We start from the raw sequence: 19,285 nt of genomic DNA, 5'->3' as shown, positions 1-19,285 counted from the left end.
GATATAAAGCTCTTCACTTTGGCTGGGGCAGGACCTGCAGGCAGATGTTCCTGTGGGTACACCTGGCTCTTGTGTCTGCCTGCACCAACCAATTATCTAAAAGCCCAATTAAAATTCTGATTAAATCATACCTTTCACCAACTAAGTCTTCCAAATTCCAAATTTCAATCTTTATCTTTTATCCACTTCACAGGCCCCCAGTTTATGAACTGATAAAGACTTCCAGAATGTAAAGCCTTGATGGTGATGTTCCCCTTTTTATATGTCAAAAGGACACTTTTTGGCAGAAAATTAATCTTTCCTACAAAATACTCAACAAACTATTTGATGTGCTGGGCAACAGCTCAGTTTAAGAAATAAGCAGACCACCCTTAGGCAATCAGCCAATAAGCACAATATTTGTCATTGAATTCTGGAAGATGCCAAGGGTAATAAGGAGACTCACAGGACTTCCCAAAGTCTGGATTTGGGGTTCTTTTTCCCAATGTTTTTCCTAGATCTAGTTCAAATTTCACACTTACTATCCCTATTTATTTCTGCCACAGCCATTATCACCATTTTCTGTGCAATACCATTTTGATTTCCACTATATGAAGGCACCCAAAGTCCTGAGAATTCTTTTGATCTTTTCAAAGAATGACCAGGAGCATTACCATTGTTGCTCTTTTTATATTTATTTATCAACCTCACACTGCTGCTTCCATAAAGCTGCAATCCCCAGAGTTCAAGTCTGCAATAACTTTCTGGTGAATAGGAAAAAATCAATAGCAGGGGGAAAAATACAGCAAATTTCACATTTTGCTCAGAGTGTTGCACGTGATATCTAATTTTTTAGCTTGTTTCACAGCTAAAAACAAAAGCAAACAACATACCTGCTCCTTTGTGCCTTTCCTGAGTTATTAAAATCATGTTTGCAGCTACAGTGACTGGCTGTCCTCACGTTGCCTCAATCCTTAGGATGTATTTCTTCCCATAATTCATCATAGCCTGCAACATCTGGATTGTTTTAATTCCCCATTATGCTCAGTAATGTAATTTTTGTACCTCTGCTATCATATTCTGAGTTTCAATAAACTTCTCCTTGATCCTCTCATCATCTGTTCCTTCATTCCCTGAACCCATCCTAAATACTGGCTTTTCAAGCAATTTGCTCCTACAATCCTTCTCAGGCAGGTTTCAATAAAACGTCCAGCTGTGGAACCAAAGTTACTCATGCAGGACTAAAATTTAAAATCTCCACACCTGGAGATCTTGCACTGGTCCTACTGGGAATCCCACCAAGCTCAAACCACTTGTGCCCAGCAATTCCTTTGACTTGGAACATCTTTGGAAGCCTCCATGGCATTACACTCCAAACTGATGCCAAAATTTCCTGTTTATGCCTGGATCCTTTAGAGTGTAGCTCTATGTATGTCCAAACACAGGCTGTAGAAATGCCTTAAAATAATTTTAATAAATAAAATCCCACACTGGTAATTCACGTTTTTCTTTTTCTTGATTAATGGCCAGGGTTACTCACAGAATAAATCAGAAATTCTGCAAAAAAAAATCTACTAGAATTCCGTAAGCACAGGCAACAGCCCAGCTCTTAAAAAGATGGAGCCAAAAGTATTTTTGCCTCCCTGGAGCAATCCTTCTCGCTAGTTATGTTCAGATAAAAACTCCATGCAAGAATCTCAAAAAATTATTTTTACAGCACGATTGAAAGCAAGACCATGACAAGAATATTTGACTTCAAGTTCATGGCTTAAAAGAGCAGAAATGGCTCATTTTTTACTATTGGAAAGGTCCATGGTCTCTGTACATGGAATTGACCACTCAAAGCCCCCACAAGGCACCCGCTCAAGACCATCCCTGCTCTTGCATATTCTGTGAGTGAAGGCTCACATCCATCTCCATGTTGCATCATGGAATCACGGAATGTTTTGGGTTGAAAGGGAATTTAAAGCCCATCCAGTTCCACCCTCTGCCATCAGCAGGCACCTTCCACTAGACCAGGCTCTTCCAAGCCGATCTTACAACATTGCCAGGCATGGGGCAGACAGATTCTCTGGGGAACCGGTGTCAGGGCCTCACCACCCTCACAAGGGAGAGTTTTCCTGCTAATATCCCCTTTAACCCTGCCATATATCTTTGCGAATTCATTCCCCCTTGCCCTATCACTGTCAAGAATCACAGGGACTACCAGGAATAGGATAATTAGGAACACACCCTCAAGAGGGATTTTAAATGGAATTAGGGGCGGGGGATCCGCCCACGTCCCTCCCTCGAGCCCTCACGGAGCCCTCACGGAGCCCCGCCCCCGGCGCTCGAGACCGCCCCTCCCGCCTCTCCGCCTCACCCAATCAGCGCAGAGATCACCACACTATTTGCATATTAAACCCCGCCCTCCTCGCTGTTCACCAATCAGCGTGCTCCTCTCATGAAGCCGGGGGAAAGCCCTGCTGGACTTTCCACGCACCCGCTGAGCCGCAGCTTCCCATTGGGCAATGGGCCGGTGGGCGGGGCCAGTTTGAACGGGCGGCGGCGGGGAGCGGCGCCATGGTGAAACCGCTGAGGGACCGGGATCGGGATCGGGATCGGGATCGGGATCGGGATCGGGATCGGGATCGGGATCCCGGCACCGCCGAGGGTCCCGGCCCCACGATGAGCCCCCCGCTCTCCCCGCAGCCCGCTGCGGCGCCAGCCGACGGCTTCGCCTCCTCAGACGATGAGGCCGCCGAGGAGGACCCGAGCCCGCTCCACATCTCCTGGTGAGGCGGCACCCGCGGGGTCCTTTCTCTGGGGAAATTGTATTGTATTAAATTGTATTAAATCTCTATCCTGAGAAACAAGAGGGTTTTCTCTCCGCAAGGAAAGCCCGAGCCGGGCTCTGGTGACCTTCCGGTGGTGCTGGGGAAGTGTCAGCGGATGGGGTTGGGGTTGGAAGGGCCGCTGGGGCTGGTCCGACCGCCCTGCCCGGGGGCTCACCCACAGCAGAGCCAAGCATCACACCCAGGTGGGTTTGAAATGTTTCCATTTAAAACTCCACAGCTTCCCTGGCAGCCTGTTCCAGGCCTCCATTCCCTTTACTGACAGGGTGGAGATGCCCTGGCACAGGTTATCCAGAGACGCTGTGGCTGCCCCATCACTGGAAGTGTTCCAGGCCAGCCTGGACAGGGTTTGGAGCAACCTGGGGTGGTGGAAATTGTCCCTGCCATGGCAGGGGATTGGAACAAGATGATCTTTAAGGTCCCCTCCACCCAAACCTTTTGTCACCCTCAAAGTAACATTTTTCTTCATCCTCACTTCCCATGTTTTACTTTGTTCCTGTCCTCATTGTCACACCAGACACTGGTGAAAAGTTCTGGCCCCTTGACACCGCCTCTAAACTTATTTATACATTTAAATAATTGAAACCTTCCCTTCTGATTTTTATTTTTTGTACTTTTTATTTTCTGATAGGTTGTCTTTGTCTCCTCTCTACTCTTCAGAGTTCCTGGGACTATGTTCCCTTCCAGGTAAGAAGCATTCACTGAAATTTGCAGGCATGTTTGAGAGATGAAGAGGGGTAATACCTTGTACCCTAAATTCCTGTGTTGTGGGTGACTCCTTTTGTAATCTACCCCTGAAATAGGTTTGGAAACACCAAAGCTAATCTAGAGAATATCTTAATGCAAGATCATGTTTTTTAAGTCAAAAAAGTAAACATATAAATTTTGTCTGCATTTTTAATTACCAGAACTGCTGCCATGGTGAATCTCCACTCAACTCTTAAGTGATCTTTATTCAGCCCTTTTATTTGCTGGATGATTATTTGTGTTGGTGGGGGGATTTTATGCTGTATCCAGATTTAAAATATCCAAAACTTTTCATCTGGAAAACACACAGCACCTTAAAACCTTGGGCAGATTTCTTTGGTTAATCCTATTGCATTACAGTATTAAGCAGATAATGGTGTTTAAACTGCCTTCTGCACCAGGGATCTACCTGCAAAAACAAGAACTGTTTTATTCAGGCTGTGGCTTCGTTCCTTGCTTTGATTTTGGGGGGAGGCTGCCTGTGCTCTGTTCTGCTGCTGCAGCCATCCCATAAATGTCACTTACCTGCAGTGGTAATTGTTGTTCATAACTTGTTTCAGGTTGCAGGTTCAAGGATATCAGAAGAAATCTTCAGAAAGATATAGGTGAGTGTTCTTTGTGCCAAGGGCAATTCCATGAATATTCCATAATTATGGAATAAATAGTCAGGATATTTCCAGGCTGGAGCTGCACAGTACCCATGAGGCAACTTCAGAGCAGCTGGGATCAAGATGAATTACAAACTTGTAGTCTTCCTTTTTCCCAGAGAAAAGTGAAATTGGGATAGAAAGGATGGAATTATGTAAAGACTTGTGCTGAGTATTCAGCTGTGAGCACTAAAGAGCAGAGACCAATAACAAATCCTCTCAGTGTTTGGGTAAGTCAGGCTTAGGAAGGAGCTGCTGGCTGTGAGGGTGGGCAGGCCCTGGCACAGAGCAGCTGTGGCTGCCCCTGGATCTCTGCAGTGCCCAAGGCCAGGCTGGACAGGGTTTGGAGCAGCCTGGGATGGTGGAAGGTGTCCCTGCTGTGGCAGAGGTTGAATGAGATGGGCTTTAGGGTCCTTTCCAACCCAAACCATCCTGGGATTCTGTGATTTTAACTGGAGATGGGACAGAAGCATCCTTAGGTGGATAACAGGCTGTCCTGAGTGTTCTCCAGTGAGATTCTCTCAGCATTCCCTCTGAACTGAGAAAATTCCTCTCCTGGATTACCTGAAGGGAAATGTGGGGGAGGCTCAGTGGAAGAAAGAGTCCTCCAACCAAAACTGCTCACTCCAACTGTCTCAGCCCCAAAGATTAAACAAGAGATCAGGACCAAGGTCCTTATCTGCTTATCCTTAAGCTTGATTGGCTTTTGTTTATCTGCAAGTGTCTTAATCCATTGGCAGGAGAACTAAAGAGCTGTGGGATCCAGGATGTTTTTGTGCTTTGTACCAGAGGAGAGCTCTCAAAATACCGAGTACCAAACCTGATTGACACCTACCAGCAGCACGGGATGTGTGTGCACCACCACCCCATTCCTGATGGGAATGCTCCCGACATTGCCACCTGCTGCAAGATCCTGGAAGAGCTCAGAGCCTGCCTGGAAAATAAGCAGAAAACAATGATACAGTAGGTTCTGCCTCCCCATCACCCCACATTCCTGCAAAGGATGCCAGCTTCTCTCCAGGTGGATGAGCAGGGGAAATAGGATGGTGTGAAAAGGCAGTTGCACTCTTTAGGGTTAGCTCATGCTGTGAAGTCTGCTTGTTCCTCCTCCTGCAGCTATTTGGAGAGAATTCTTCCTTTCAGAAGATCAGAATGTCCCATTTCAAGATTAGAATGTCCCATTTCCCCTTGCTCTGTCCAGCAAGAGTTTTAAAGTGTGTTTTGAGTGGCACCACAGGGCTCCTTGCCCCCAGCCCACCTGGATATCAGGGGTACAGAATGAGTTGGCAGCTAAAACACTCCTTTGTCAGAGGCTGTGACTGCCCATCCCTGGAAGTGTTCCAGGCCAGGGATGGGGCTTGGAACAACCTGATCCAGTGGAAGGTGTCCCTGCCCATGGCAGGGGGTGGAATGAAGTGACCCCAAGGTCCCTTCCAACCCAAACCACTCTGTGAGTCTATAACATTTCCCTGGACTATTTATCAGGGACTCAGTGGCTTCCAGCAGTGCAAAATTCACTCCTGATTTCCATGAAAGGGTTTAAAGGAGTTTATTTAGCTGAGCTCAGAAGAGAGGGGAAGAGCTTTCCAAATTCCATGTTCCCTGAATGATCCCACTGACACTTTCCTGTACAGACATTCACTGAGTCCTTGGTCTTCCTGCTGACACAGAACCCTGCTCTTCTCACAACTGTCCTCAAACCCTTAATCTGGAGTAGGATTTAAAGAAATTTGAAATTGTCCATCCTTCTACTGTTTCCTGTCCTCCTGTACCTTTGGGACTATGGAATGAAGGGGAACTTTAAATTTGAAGTTTCCATGGAAAGATACAAAAGTTCTGGAGAATAAATAAGATCTATCCCTGTAGGTATAGAAATAGAATATAGAAAATACATAGAAATTCTTGTTCTGACTTTTTTTGTACCACTGTTCCTCTTGATTGTATTAAGGCAAGAACTGTGTCCATCTGTTTATGTGCTGGGGGGGTCCCTGGGTGCTGCAGTTTGCTACAGCTCATTCCAACCAGATGTTTTCTTTTCTCTCAGCTGTTATGGTGGCCTTGGACGCTCATGTCTTGGTAAGCATTTGTCTCCATCCCACACACCCACAGAGCCAAATTCTGCTGGGAGCTTGTCTGTGGATGCAATCCACACTGCCACTACCAGGAGCAGCCTGGTTCACATGAAGCAATTCCTCTGCATCTGATTGATGCCAGTGTTGCCCCTTAAAGCCTTCAGGAGTGTTAGTTACTGTGTGTTCCCAGAAGGAAGGGGTGGGGATATGGCCAGAAGACACAAAGGGGAATTAACTGGGTGTGCTGGCACTCATTCCTGAAAAGCCTAAGAATGCATCCAGATGCTGCTGGGAAGGCAGTGGGAGGGTTTTCACCTATCTCTAAAGCCCATAGGCTGAGGCAGGAGCAGCAGGGAGATGGGCCAGTGCCCAGAGATAGGATTCTGCAAGAGATCCAAGAGCCCTGGGACCTGGATAGTTTGCCAGGGTGGTTTTCATGGGACAAACCTGTGGCTGTGTGCAGTCAGAGGTGCTCAGCAGCACTCAGGTGTCAACACTTTCCCTTGCAGTGGCTGCCTGTCTCCTGCTCCAGCTTTCAGACACGCTGGCACCTCAGCAGGTGATAGAGAGCCTCAGGAACCTGAGAGGATCAGGGGCCATACAGACCATCAAGGTAAGGGGGCTGCACAGGTCCAAACAGCAGTGAGAGCTCGGGCAGGCCCCTCCTTCACTTCCCAGAGATACCTCTGCCCTAACAGCTGCTCTCTGGGGTTTGAGCTGTGTCCTGCTTCCAAGAAACAGCTTCTCCCAAGAGGAAAAGGCCTCAAGTTGTGCCAGAAGAGGTTTAAGTTGGATAATAGGGAAAATTTCTTCACTGAAAGGGTTGTCCAGCCCTGGCACAGTTGCCCATGGCAGGGGTGGCATCCCCATCCCTGGAGGGATTTAAAAGCCATGTGGGGTAGTGGTGGTGTTAAGAGTGCTGGGGGAATGGTTGGACTCAAAGTCCTTAGAGAGATTTTCCAATCTAAATGATTCCATGATTCCAAATAAAGCAGCTTTGAATTCTGCCAACTCCCACCTCTGAGGACCACGTTTTGCATTGCCTTGGGGTAGTGCATCACCTGTGGCCATGATGGGGAACCACAGGATCCGAGTCAACATCCATGGGATCTGTGTCTGACAGCGAAACGTCCCAGAGGATGTGGAGTAAGCACACAAAGAACAAATGGGCCAGAGGGTGCAGTTTTCATCCAGGGGTATCAAACAGCTTTCTGCCACAGGTGGTGCCTGTTGCCAAAGCACAGAGCACTCAGTGCAGCCTGGTTGTGCATTTGCAGCAGTACAATTTCCTCCATGACTTCCGGGAGAAGCTGGCTGCACACCTGGCCACCAAAGAGCCGCCGCTGAGATCGGCGTCGCGGTAGCTGATCCTGCCACGGGTGCCTGTGTGCAAAACTCCTGGACAAGACACTTCTCTCCTGCCTTTCCTCAGTGCTACTGCCTGTGTGACACAGCTGCTGCCTTCTAATGTGTAAAGTATTGGGATGGGGAGGAAATCCTAGAGAACATGTGGCATCTTCCCCTCTTTGGTGATTTTAATACTCACTGCCTGAAAAATGCATGTACATGTGTGTTTGTGTCCATTGCTGTTCTGCTGGGAGAATGGAGCTGGATAGAAATTCCATCTCTGGAGCTGTTTAAAACACCCTCACACCATCAGCTCTGCTGTAAAGCAAAGTCAAGCTGGAGCTCTCACCCTTCTGAGCTCGTAACAACTCTCTCTAAAATGTCACAGGTTCTGCTCGATGTGTTGAGGGCTATTTGGGAAGGAGCCTCCTCATTCCAAGAGCAGGAGGTGTTGTACCACAAATCTGGGACAAAGCCAGCAGGGGGGTTGTAGGTGACTGTGGCAGGGAGACTCTGCTGCAGCTGCGTGGGTGAGCTGGCACAGCCCTGCTGCCAGCACTGAGAGTAAACAAACAATCAGCTGGGGGCTGGCAGGCTCCCACAGGAACACTCCTCTAGCAGTCTCTCCTGTTTCACCATATCCATTCATAAAAGCACGATGAAACAGCTCCTGGCTTTTGCTAAAGTTCAGGATTTTGCTAAAGTTCAGGACCATCTCAAGTTAAAAGTTAGGATGAGATTCCACACAGCACCAGGGGGCTGGAGTTGAACAAGTCCCTGCTTTGTGAACTTCAGAATTTATCTTTGAACATTTGAACTTTGAGCAGAAAGGTGATTTCTGCAGATTAATTAGTGTTTACTGCCATTCCCTTCCCCACTCTTATGGCAGACAGGAACTTTTCCAGTTTCCACAGCACAGAATAATTTACAGCAAATACCCTGCCCCAAATGTGCTTCAGTACTTACTCCTTGCATCTAATGGTTTTCAGATATTAAATATTTATCACATGACTCGGCAGGAAGCTTGCTAAGGGTGGGAGAAATGTTCTTTAACTTCTCCATAATACTTTGCCTCCTAGAATTCCAAAACCAATGATCAGGTCCACATTTTGAATGCCAAAGGCCTGGTACTCCAGCAAGGCATCACACAAGAGCTACTGCAGCACTCCTGGGACACAAGGCTGATGTTGTTGGACAGGGATGGTGTTATCCACAGCCCTGGGCAGCTGGGAATACTCCTCTGCACCCCACACACCCAGTTAAAGCTGCTCAGGACAGTGCAAACACTTGGGTAAATATTGCTGGGCCCTTGGAGCAGCTGTCACTTGGGCTCAGTCAGGCCTGCATTGTTTATTCCAGTGTGGAATTTGGCTCAAACCAGCCCAAATGCCAAGGGAACAAGAGATTTGTTTAGAATTTAGAAGGTTGAGGAGAGCCAGGGGCTACAAGCAGCCAGTCTTGTTTCCATAATGGATTAATAAACATACAAACATAAGAAAGGTTTAATGAGCTTTGCTTCCACAGGCTGAGGTCACCTCTTATATCTTTGGAAGAGTCAAGCAGCAGAAAAATAAAAATGATCCAACAGGAACAGTATTCATGAGTTTCCAAAAAAGCCTTTCAAAAATTCTTCCATGAAAAACTAAAACTTATGGCTGCACAAGGAAAAAAATAATCCTGGAATGCTGAAGCTTGAGCAATAGGGGCATAGGAAATGCTCAATAAATGCAAGGAAACGTGAGAAAAACAATTTTATGTACAAAGCAATCAACTGTCAGGGCTATTCTTACTTAGGAAAGAGAATCTGAAGTTACCACAGCCTGAATATATTTAAAAAAAACTAGAAACTCCCACTCTCCATCCTCTGGGAAGGCTGTGGAGGAGAAAGGACAGTCCCAAAGCTGTGGAGGGACTTCCAACCAGAGAGCAAACAGACTTAGCCCCTGTGACAGGTGACTTGAGTAAAGTCTGTTCATTCACACCCAAATAAGGGGGAAAAGGGGACATTTTCACCACATCCTAAAAAATAAGAGTGTAGGGTCACTAAGTGAAGTTGGCAAAACTGCTAAATGTATGGTTTTTACCCAGAAATTCTATTGCAGAACTCACTGCCAGCATTGCCCAGAGCAGCTGTGGCTGCTCCATCCCTGCAGTGCCCAAGGCCAGGCTGGACAGGGCTGGGAGCAGCCTGGAATAGAGGAAGGTGTCCCTGCCATGTCCCTCATGGAATGAGATGGGATTTAATTTCATGTCCCCACCAACACAAACTGCTCTGGGATTCTGTGATCTTCCAGACCAGGCTACAAAACTGCTCTAAAAGCAGCTGAACTGATGGCACAAAAGCCATTCAGAGCTTTGTAAAATGCCAAAGCCCACTCAGGACATGTGTAACACACAAATTTCCAAATTTCTCACTCTTCAGGCAGATACTCAACACCTGCCCTGTTTCAGATTCCTTTCCTCAGCCACTGGCACTGCCCAACACACCAGTGTTGGAATATCTGGATTTCTGGTGGAACCCAGTGCAGCCATTCATACATTTCTACTGCCCCTAATTACCCAAGAGACCCAAAGTGAACAAATACACAGTTTATGCAAAAAAAAAGTTTTACTAGAATGGGGAAACTCTGCATTGTTCTCCAGCACAGATAAATGAAAAAAGATTTCTAATTAATACTTGGAAATTAGGCAGCTGTTCACAGTCACAATTTACAATGCAATATTTATCTGAAACATCTTGCTCTGCCCTATCTGCTATTTAACTTCAGGAAAAAAAGCAGGAACTCAGAGCTCCCCTTTTCCAGAGGTAATTCAATTCTGTGTTCTATTTTTAAAGGGAATGCAATAATTCACTGTAAAACAACTGATGAACACAGTGAGGATCTGTTGAATTTATAAACAAAACAAAAGGCACCACATAAAAAGAAATGTTGCTGAATTTGAGATTTGTTTTTTATTATCATTTATTGCACTAAGGAACAGCGGGGCAGTTTCACAATCTCACCTTCTGCTTTGAAAAAGTCTGTAGTATTTACTACTCCTAAACCCAAGAGTGTTTTCATCATTGGACTTGATAAACATTGGAGGTTTGTCCATTTGTTAATCAGCACAGACATTAAAAAAAAAACAAAAAAACACCACATTTAAATTCATTCCTTCATGGACAATTCAGCTTCTCCTACCACAATGGCACAGGCTCGAGATTAAAGCAGGGTTAATGTTTGGAGAAGATACAGAAGGCTCTGGACCTATGGATGCACATACAGGGGAAGATTAACCAGATAATAAAAAAAATAAACCAGAACAGAACTATTTTTGCTTTTGTGTCCATGAATTAATATCCTAAGACCAACATCACCTATGGGCAAAACACAGAGCATTCCAGTTGTTGCCAAGCACTTGGAGCCAGGGCAGGTTTAGAGTCAAGAGTGGGATACACAAGTCCAAGTGAGCCCCTACAAAGCCCATCCTACAGCAAACCCCTAGAGCACTAAGGCTAGTAGTAACCAACACCTACTCAAAGGTTATGGCTGTTCCTTATGGAGTGCAAAGTCAAAACTTTTCAAACCCCAGGCATCTTTGTATTAATTTACACATAATTCATCAATTTCAGCGTCCCAGTAAAATATAAGAAAACAGTCTTTCCACAAGTATAAAATGTGGAAATATTTTAAAAATAGGGGAGTCATTGTTTTCTAACTCAATTGTGAACATCAGGTTCCAGATTTAATCTTGGTCAGAGGTTCTTGTTGTAAAGAATCCATGTTTTTTGTGGCTTTTGCATGCACTTAACTGGAACAAAGCTTGCTGAATGTCTTCTTAAGAGCTCACCAGAACATAAATCATGCTGCAGAAGAAAAAAAAAAATATTAAGATGCATCATTTTGATTAGTGTTACACATTTAATTCTAACAGGGTCTATTATAAGGAACAAATCCATGTGAGATACATAGATTGTGACTGAAGATCTGACAAAATGACTCTTCTACTTTTCACTTCAACAAAATCACATTTACATCAAATACTTTCCTCTGAAAAAAAAGTTTCAGCTTCTTAATTAAATACCCTGGGATTTATTGTATTATGCTTAACAGAAGAAAAGTTTGAAGCTTTTCAGTCTACAGTTATGGAACAGAGATTCAAAATAGTAATTCTGACCAAACTGGATTGTGTTTTAGAGCAGAATCAGGGATGAATGTGGATTCTTTAGCAGGAAAGCTGGCACTGTAGGTGACCCTACAGATTCCCAGCATGTTTTGTGTTGGAAAGACTTTATAGATCCTCTCACTCCAACCCCTGCAATGGGCTGGGAGACCTTTGGCTAGGCCAGGGTGCTGCAAGTCCCCTCCAACCCTGCCTGGAACACTTCCAGGAATCCAGGGGCAGCCACAGCTTCTCTGGGTAATCCGTGCCAGGGCCTGCCCATCCTCACAACCAGGAATTCCTTCCCAATATCCCATCTAACCCCACCCACCCTCTGGCAGTGGGAAGCTATTCCTACATGTCCTATCATTGCACACCCTGGTCCAAAGTCCCTTTGTAGCTCTCACAGGCTCCCTTCCAGCACGAGAAGGATCATATTCCTATGGACAGTATTTCTCTCTGCACTGAGCCAAAGCTTCAGACTGAAGAGGAAAACTTACCCATATAGGTAGTAAAAAAAAGATAGAAGGTAGAATGCTAATTTGCACCATCCTTCTTTCTGGCAGTAGGCTAAAATATCTGCATTCATGATGGTGGTGGGATCGTAGAGCCCCGGGCCGCTCATCACGGGTCTGCTCATGTACCTGCAACGAGGCACAGGCAGGTGTGGGGTGACAGCCACAGGGACCTGGGTCCTGCCCCCACCCACCAGGGAATGCCACAGCTGAGACATGGGTAACACCCTGTACAGAGAAGCAATTCAATTCCCATGTCTTAAGGAATGGCAGAGGAAATTGGAATTGCTATTTCAACTGGCATTCCACACTGGGAATTGTCTCAGTGCACCTTTAACACACACACACAACTCAATTCCCACACAGCACAAGAGAATAAAACCCACCCAAGAAAGCCAGGTGATGGCTCTCATTGTACAGCCATGACCTGAACTTCCCCAGAAAGCATCTGGGTTTTCCCAAGACACAGAACACTGGACAGAAGACAGGATGATGAGTAACAATTCACTGAGCATAACACACTCGCCAAAATTACCTCCAAATATGATAAGCCAACAAGGGCATATTGAGACCCAGTGTGAGCCACTCTGCTGCACAGAGAAACATGACACAGAAGAATGCATGGATGAGGTACTCTGGAAGTACAAGCTGGAAAAGAAAAAGGTGAGTTAGAAGTTTTGATTGCACAGAGCAACACGTGGCATTCAGCTACTTTGGAGGCACACAATTGCTTCAAAATATTCTTTAAAACCAACACTAACAAGAACAAGACTGTGGAACGTGAAAGCAGCAGCCAGCACTATGTGCCTTGCTGTTTTCACATGCTATTCATGAACCAAGGAGAAAAATTTATCTGATTTAATGGTCAGATCAATATTTTTTAATTGCTTCTCTTAAATTAACAGATTCCACACTTTATGCGTGACACTCAGAAGAGGTCACTGAGATATTTCTGCTCATGCAACAGAGAAATATCAGTAGGAAACATGCTCTGCAGAATGGTTTATAGGCAAAAAGATAAGTTTGTGTTTTCCTGTTTTACAGATCCAGAACTTTCCAAAGTTGAACTATTCCCAAAATGTGACACCCCAGGCAGAGCTTTACCCAACCAAACCAGCGGTGACGTGGTGGCACACAGGTCTGCACAGAGGAGCTGCTCTGCACAGCCAGTTCTCCCTCACAGTTCCCACTGTGCATGCTTTACAGCATCATGCTTCCAGCAGAAGCCCACAGAGCTCAGAACCAGGTACCATGGAGCCACAGGAAGCATGGAATGCTGCAGAGATTAGTGTTGTTAATAGGAACAACATGGAGAGGGACAGAGAGTAAACACATGCAAAGAGCTGAGGAATCTCACACCCAACACAGGAGTTCAAGTTTTAAACAAGTCACCCCAAGGTGTTGCTATCCACTGCTTTATTACCTGCTATCCACTGCTTTATTACCAGGTTCAGAAGGAATCATACAAATCAAACTGGTTTGGGTTGGGAGGGACCTCAAAGTCCATCCAGTTCTGCACTTTCCACTATCCCAGGTTGCTCCAACCTGGCCTTGGGCACTTCCAGGGATCCAGGGGCAGCCACAGCTGCTCTGGGCACCCTGTGCCAGGGCTCAGCACTCTCATTATGAAGAATTCCCAATTCCCAATCTCCCATCCTCTGGCAGTGGGAGCCATTCCCTGGCTCCTGTCCCTCCATGCCTTGTCCCCAGTCCCTCTGCAGCTCTCCTGGAGCCCCTTCAGGCCCTGCCAGGGGCTCTGAGCTCTCCCTGGAGCCTTCTCCTCTCCAGGGCAGCACCCCCAGCTCTCCCAGCCTGCTCCAGCCCTGGAGCAGCTCTGTAAAGCTTTTGCCTTCTCTACTGAGCCCTGTAAAGCTCCTCATGGAAAACACCCCATTTTTACCCAAAGGTTTAAATTGTCTCTGTGTGTGTGCCTGTACACACACAACACACTCTGCTCTCTTTTTGTGCAGTGTGATTAACATTGCATGGGATGATAACATCAAAGTTTCAGTGGTTTACAATTTTTTTTCTTCTTTCAAAACCCCAGAATATCTTCCTAGAAACCTAAAAGCTACCAACAAACACACTCACCACCTACTTTGCTGACATTCTAGTTCTCTAAATGAAGAATATCAAAGTAAACTTGCATCAACACCACCAAAATTCAGCTGTTGGACACAAAATGTTTCAAGTAAATATTTTCATCCAGATCCTTCTTTGCATACTTACCATTTACACATGAAATTATTTATAGCAGAACAACCACCTTGTCCAACACACGATGCATTTGGCAGCCTGCTCAGACAGATTCACCAGGCCTGAAAAATCTGTATTTATTTACCTACATATCTCAAAATATGTTTTTCTTTTCTCTTGTTTATTGTACCCTGCTCCCACACCAGGATCTCTGCCTCTTTCTAATCTCCCCCACTTGATCCTCCCTGCCTGTCCTAAAGAAAAATGAATTACATCAGATCCTGCCATATTTATCACAGAAGTGAGGGAGGATGGATCTGGTTGCTGAGAAAAGACACGACTATAAGAGGAGCAGGGAAGAGAAGGAATCAGCAGTGCACTCAGGAGTTACTATTTTAGGCTAATCTCTCCACTGAGGTGCATCAATTCCTACCCAGATCTTTGGTTCTTTCTACAGGAAAACAACACCCAGCATCATGTACCCCTCAAGAGCCTGAACTGCACTTTTAGGGACTAGCCTGCTTCCACAGGAACAGCAAATATGAGATTATTTCAGACTGTCAGTAGCAAAGCTGCCATGTAAAGGACACTCCATGCACGTGGGGCAGCAGAAGGTTAATGTCCAGTTAAACATGCACATTTTTACACTACAAAGGTTGCAGTAAGGTCAAAATGCATCGATGTAATGAGAGTTGGCCTCTCCCACACTGCAGCAGAGATGACTGGAACAGACCAAGCAAGGGAAACTGTTAGATGCACAGCTCTCCTACAGCAAACCTCCTCTCCTCACACTGAAATATTCACTTTCATTCGTGTGCTGTACATAGAACACACTCTCTGCCCCCTCCTCCACCCCCAATTACAGCAAATTTATTTTTTGGTGTGTATTTTACTTAAAACACACTAAAGCTACAGGTCAGGCCACGCTGCTGTGCTGCCCCTGCATCCTCCCTCAGCCTGGGCACACACAAAGGAAAAGCCATAAGAAAGGCACAAAATGCTGCAGGATCAAGCTCTGTGCTCTTTAACAAGCCTCCCTGATGCTGCTGGCCTGTCAGAGATGCAGGCACACAGTTTGCCTCAAATTCCTTTCCTAAGCCAAGGAGTGTCTGAGCTGCATCCCAGAGAGGACACTGGGACACAGCCCTGATCCTGGAACACAGAACAGAGAAGTGAGGAGAGCACCTGTCACCTTCCACTCACCCAAATCCTCAAAAAAAGATCAGAACTGACTTGGTCAATGCTTAAAAAAATCCCCAAGTATTCTCCTCTAATCTGAATTCAGTATATCTGACTTGAAAAAACACAATTTATTTCTGCCTGAAGTTATTTTCTGACACCTAACAGGCATGTAACAGTTTTCCCCAAGTTGCTGGGTAAGCAAGCAGAATTGGTTTGGCACAAAATATGGAAATCCATGAGGTTGTTAGAAACCCCAACAAACAAATAACGAGCAGATGAACAGGCAGACTAAACAAAACAGCTAAATAGTATTACAGATGTTCCTAACAAAATGAAAGGGAAGTTCAAAAACATGAAACTGAAAAGCAGTACACACCTTTAATGCAATTTTGACTCTTTTAATCTTTTTGACCTTTTCAACTGTCTTTGTGCCGAAAATGTGGAAAGCAGATTGAAAGAATGTTAGTATGACAGCTGACAAGATCACCATCAGATTAATAACAGTCAGAATATTCAACTTGAAGCTAAAGAATCACACAAAGAATTTCCCTACAACTTCTAACAACAGCGAGGGCTTCTCAACCCAGATGCAATTCTATTGCCCAGGCTGATTGCATCAAGATAACACCAAAAATAAGCATTTTACACATATTTATTTAGCAAAACAAAATGTCTGGTGTGCTACTTACAGGATTGAGCGTATTACACTGGTCTATGGGGTTCTTGTAATCAGTCTTCAGTTCATCAAATGCTATAATCTAGAGAAAAAACATGAAAGAGTTTTGATTCCCCAGGAGCAATTTTGTATTTTATCCATTAAAAGTAGCATTTTGGCACAGAGCTGCTACCTTTGTTCTCAGTAACATTTCACCTAAGTTCTGCCTCCATCAACTCACAGGTAAGACAGATGTGGAACAGGTTTTACAAATAGGAAAGCAGTCGTTTCATCAGATATTCAAAAGCCTCTGACTACTCCCCAACTTTTTATCTTCCCACCTGCAATGAATTTCCTACATCCCCTTTATCAGTTTTCAGCCCTGTGCAGACCCCAACCTCACCCAGGACTCTCTTGGTGGCCAGCAGGAATCTGGCGTGGGGTTCCTTAATCCACAAAAAGAGCACATTTAAAAGCCAACAGATATTTTTCCTCATTGTCATAGTAAATGCTGAGCCCACATACATCCCAGAATCACAGAACTGCTGGAACTGGTCGACCATCCAGTTCAACTTCCCTGCCAAAGTAGGATCACATACAGAAGGTTATACCTCCTAAAGGTGTATCCATTAAAAAAAAAAAAAAAAAAAAAAAAAAAAAAAAAAAAAAAAAAAGCAGCAAACCCAAAATATGAACACCGGTCTTTTTCTTAACATAAAGTTGCAGCATACAGTACAAAAGGCAGTTTTACACCATAAATATCCTGCTAAGCATCACATCCTCCCTCAGAGCAGCTCATCTCAGGCAGGGTCCTGTTGGCTGCTCTCCCAGTGCCAGCCTCGAGGAGCAAATCACAGAATTATGGAATGGTTTCGGCTGGAAAGGACCTGAAAGATCCAATTCCAAACCCTGCTACGGCAGGGACACCTTCCACCATTCCAGGCTGCTCCAAGCCCCATCCAGCCTGGCCTTGGGCACTTCCATGGATCCCGGGGCAGCCACAGCTTCTCTGGGCACCCTGTGCCAGGGCTTCACCATCCTCACAGAGAATTCCTTCCCAATATCCCATCCATCCCTGCCTTCTGTCAGCGGGAAGCCACTGCTCCTTGTCCTGCCACTCATGCCCGCACAAAAACCCATTTTATCCGCAGGGAGGCCGATTCCCGCTCCTAGGGCGGTTCCGGATGCGGTTTCCCCGCTCCCTCGGCGGCTGTCCGGGGACGCCCTGAGGGCTCTCCGGGGCCCTTCCCCGGGCAGTCCCCCCCTCCACGGTCCCCGTACTCACATGCCAGATGGCGAAGAAGATGAGGGCGGCCGTGAGCAGCAGCGCCAACATATAGCAGAAGGCGGCGAACGTGAAGGCCATGGCGGCGGGGCCGCGCGGGGGCTGCCGGGCGCCTCAGCAGCCGCCGCGCAGCCGCCATGGCCGCGCCCGCAGCGCCCCCTGCCGGCCCCGCCGGCCGCCGCCATTTCGTGAGGGGGGGCATGAGGGGATGGAACAAAAATCCGGAGTTTTCACCTTAAAGTGTGGGTGGAGGGAGTGCGATCGCGCTTTGCGGAGCGCGGTGTGAGAGAGGGTTGGCGTAGAGTCATGGAGTCACAGAATCTAGTTTAGAAAAACCCACAAGATCATCGACTCCAATGACTCTTGTGACTATCAACACACCAGAGCACTGAGTGTCATTTCCAGTCATTCCTTGAACACCTCAAGGTATGAGAAAAGGGATGGGGACTCCAGACCTCTTTGGGCAGCCTTTTCCCAATGACTGACCACTGTCTCCATGGACAATTTTTCCATATTATCCAATCCAAACCTCCCCTGAGGTTTTCTGAGGCCATTTCCCCTTGTCCTGTCCCTGTTCCTTGGAAGCAGAGCCCCACTCCCCTGGCTGTCCCCTCCTGTCAGGAGCTGTGCAGAGCCACAAGGTCCCCCCTGAGCCTCCTTTGCTCCAGGCTGAGCCCCTGCCCAGCTCCCTCAGCCTCTCCTGGCGCTCCAGACCCTTCCCCAGCTCCATTCCCTTCTCTGGACACTCTCCAGCCCCTCAATGTCCATCCCGAACTGAGGAGCCTAGAACAGGGCACAGCACGTGGTGGCCTCAGCAGTGCCCAGCACAGGGGACAGTCACTGCCCTGGTCCTGTGGCCACAGGCCAAGGGCCACCGACCTCTTGCCCACCTGGCCAAACCTGGGCTCGTGTCCAGCCCCTGTCAAACAGCACCCCCAGGTCCTTTCCTACTTTCCAGACCCTCTGCCCCAGCCTGGAACGCTCCACGGGGTTGTTGTGACTCAAGTGCAGGACCTGACACTTGGTCTTACTCAACCTTGGACTCTTGGTCTCAGTCCATTGATCCAGCCTGTCAAGGTCGTTCTCCAGGGCCTTCCTGCCTTCCAGCAGATCCATACTCCCACACAATTTGGCATTGTCTGCAAATTTGCTAATGGTGGACTCAATCCCCTCAGCCAGATCATCATAAAGACATTAAACACAACTGGGCCCTACACTGATCCCTGGGGGCACCACCAATGTGCAGCATCATTCCCCACTAGTGTTTGGGCCCAGCCATCCAGACAGTTCTTAACCCAGCCTAGGGTAAACCTGTGCAAGCCATGGACTGACAGCTTTTCCAGGAGTTTGTGTTGAAAGGAACTTAAAAACCATCAATTTTCAACCCAGTGTCATGGGCAGGTACGCCTTCCAGACCAGTCCCACCTGGCCTTGAACACTTCAGGGATGGGACAGCCACAGCTTTTCTGTGCAAGTCATGCCAGGGTCTCACCACCCTCAAAGGGAAGAAATTCTTCCTAATACCTCATCTAAATCTTCCTTCTTTGAGTTTACATCCATTCCCCTGTTTCCCATCCCTACCTGATCATGTAAAATTCCCTGCTCAGCACACACTACATCTGGAGAAAAGGGAGATGGCTAATTTAGGAAGAAATGCTGAAGAAGGCTGTGCTGTGAGAGCCC

The 19,285-nt window shown here is 46.5% G+C and overlaps 2 protein-coding genes across 3 annotated transcripts; one reads left to right on the top strand and one right to left on the bottom strand.

Moving 5' to 3' along the window:
• Window positions 1-2,595: 2,595 nt before the first annotated feature.
• On the top strand, window positions 2,596-7,841 carry CDKN3 (cyclin dependent kinase inhibitor 3; the record flags this gene model as incomplete). The annotated part of the gene is made up of 7 exons (XM_058026731.1): window positions 2,596-2,753; window positions 3,445-3,500; window positions 4,121-4,165; window positions 4,948-5,170; window positions 6,252-6,283; window positions 6,789-6,892; window positions 7,557-7,841. Coding segments are annotated over 7 exons (705 nt in total), but the record flags the coding sequence as incomplete, so codon positions are not given.
• Window positions 7,842-10,554: 2,713 nt separating this feature from the next.
• CNIH1 (cornichon family AMPA receptor auxiliary protein 1) lies at window positions 10,555-17,721 on the bottom strand. Of its 2 annotated transcripts, XM_058027059.1 has the most exons (6): window positions 17,603-17,721; window positions 16,352-16,420; window positions 16,039-16,086; window positions 12,820-12,932; window positions 12,270-12,413; window positions 10,555-11,473 (listed from the first exon to the last, which is right to left on the bottom strand). In XM_058027059.1, exons 1-6 carry the CDS (start codon window positions 17,681-17,683, stop codon window positions 11,446-11,448), a joined length of 483 nt encoding a protein of 160 aa, XP_057883042.1. In that variant the 5' UTR covers window positions 17,684-17,721; the 3' UTR covers window positions 10,555-11,445. The 2 variants fall into 2 exon arrangements, with proteins under 2 accessions (XP_057883042.1, XP_057883043.1); XM_058027060.1 differs by lacking the exon at window positions 16,039-16,086.
• Between the last annotated feature and the right edge of the window lie 1,564 nt (window positions 17,722-19,285).

This window comes from Melospiza georgiana, chromosome 6, assembly GCF_028018845.1.
Source record: "Melospiza georgiana isolate bMelGeo1 chromosome 6, bMelGeo1.pri, whole genome shotgun sequence".
NCBI classification, from domain to species: domain Eukaryota; kingdom Metazoa; phylum Chordata; class Aves; order Passeriformes; family Passerellidae; genus Melospiza; species Melospiza georgiana.
Note: the sequence above shows the minus strand (reverse complement) of the source record. Positions and strands in the feature narration are given on the sequence as shown.

Coding starts and splice junctions, on each gene's coding strand:
- CNIH1 (XM_058027059.1), bottom strand. CDS start 17,683: ATGGCCTTCACGTTCGCCGCCTTCTGCTATATGTTGGCGCTGCTGCTC. Junction 16,421..17,602: donor TCTTCTTCGCCATCTGGCAT/GTGAGTACGGGG, acceptor TTTTTTCTCTAG/ATTATAGCATTTGATGAACT. Junction 12,933..16,038: donor GAGTCAAAATTGCATTAAAG/GTGTGTACTGCT, acceptor TTTCTTTTCCAG/CTTGTACTTCCAGAGTACCT.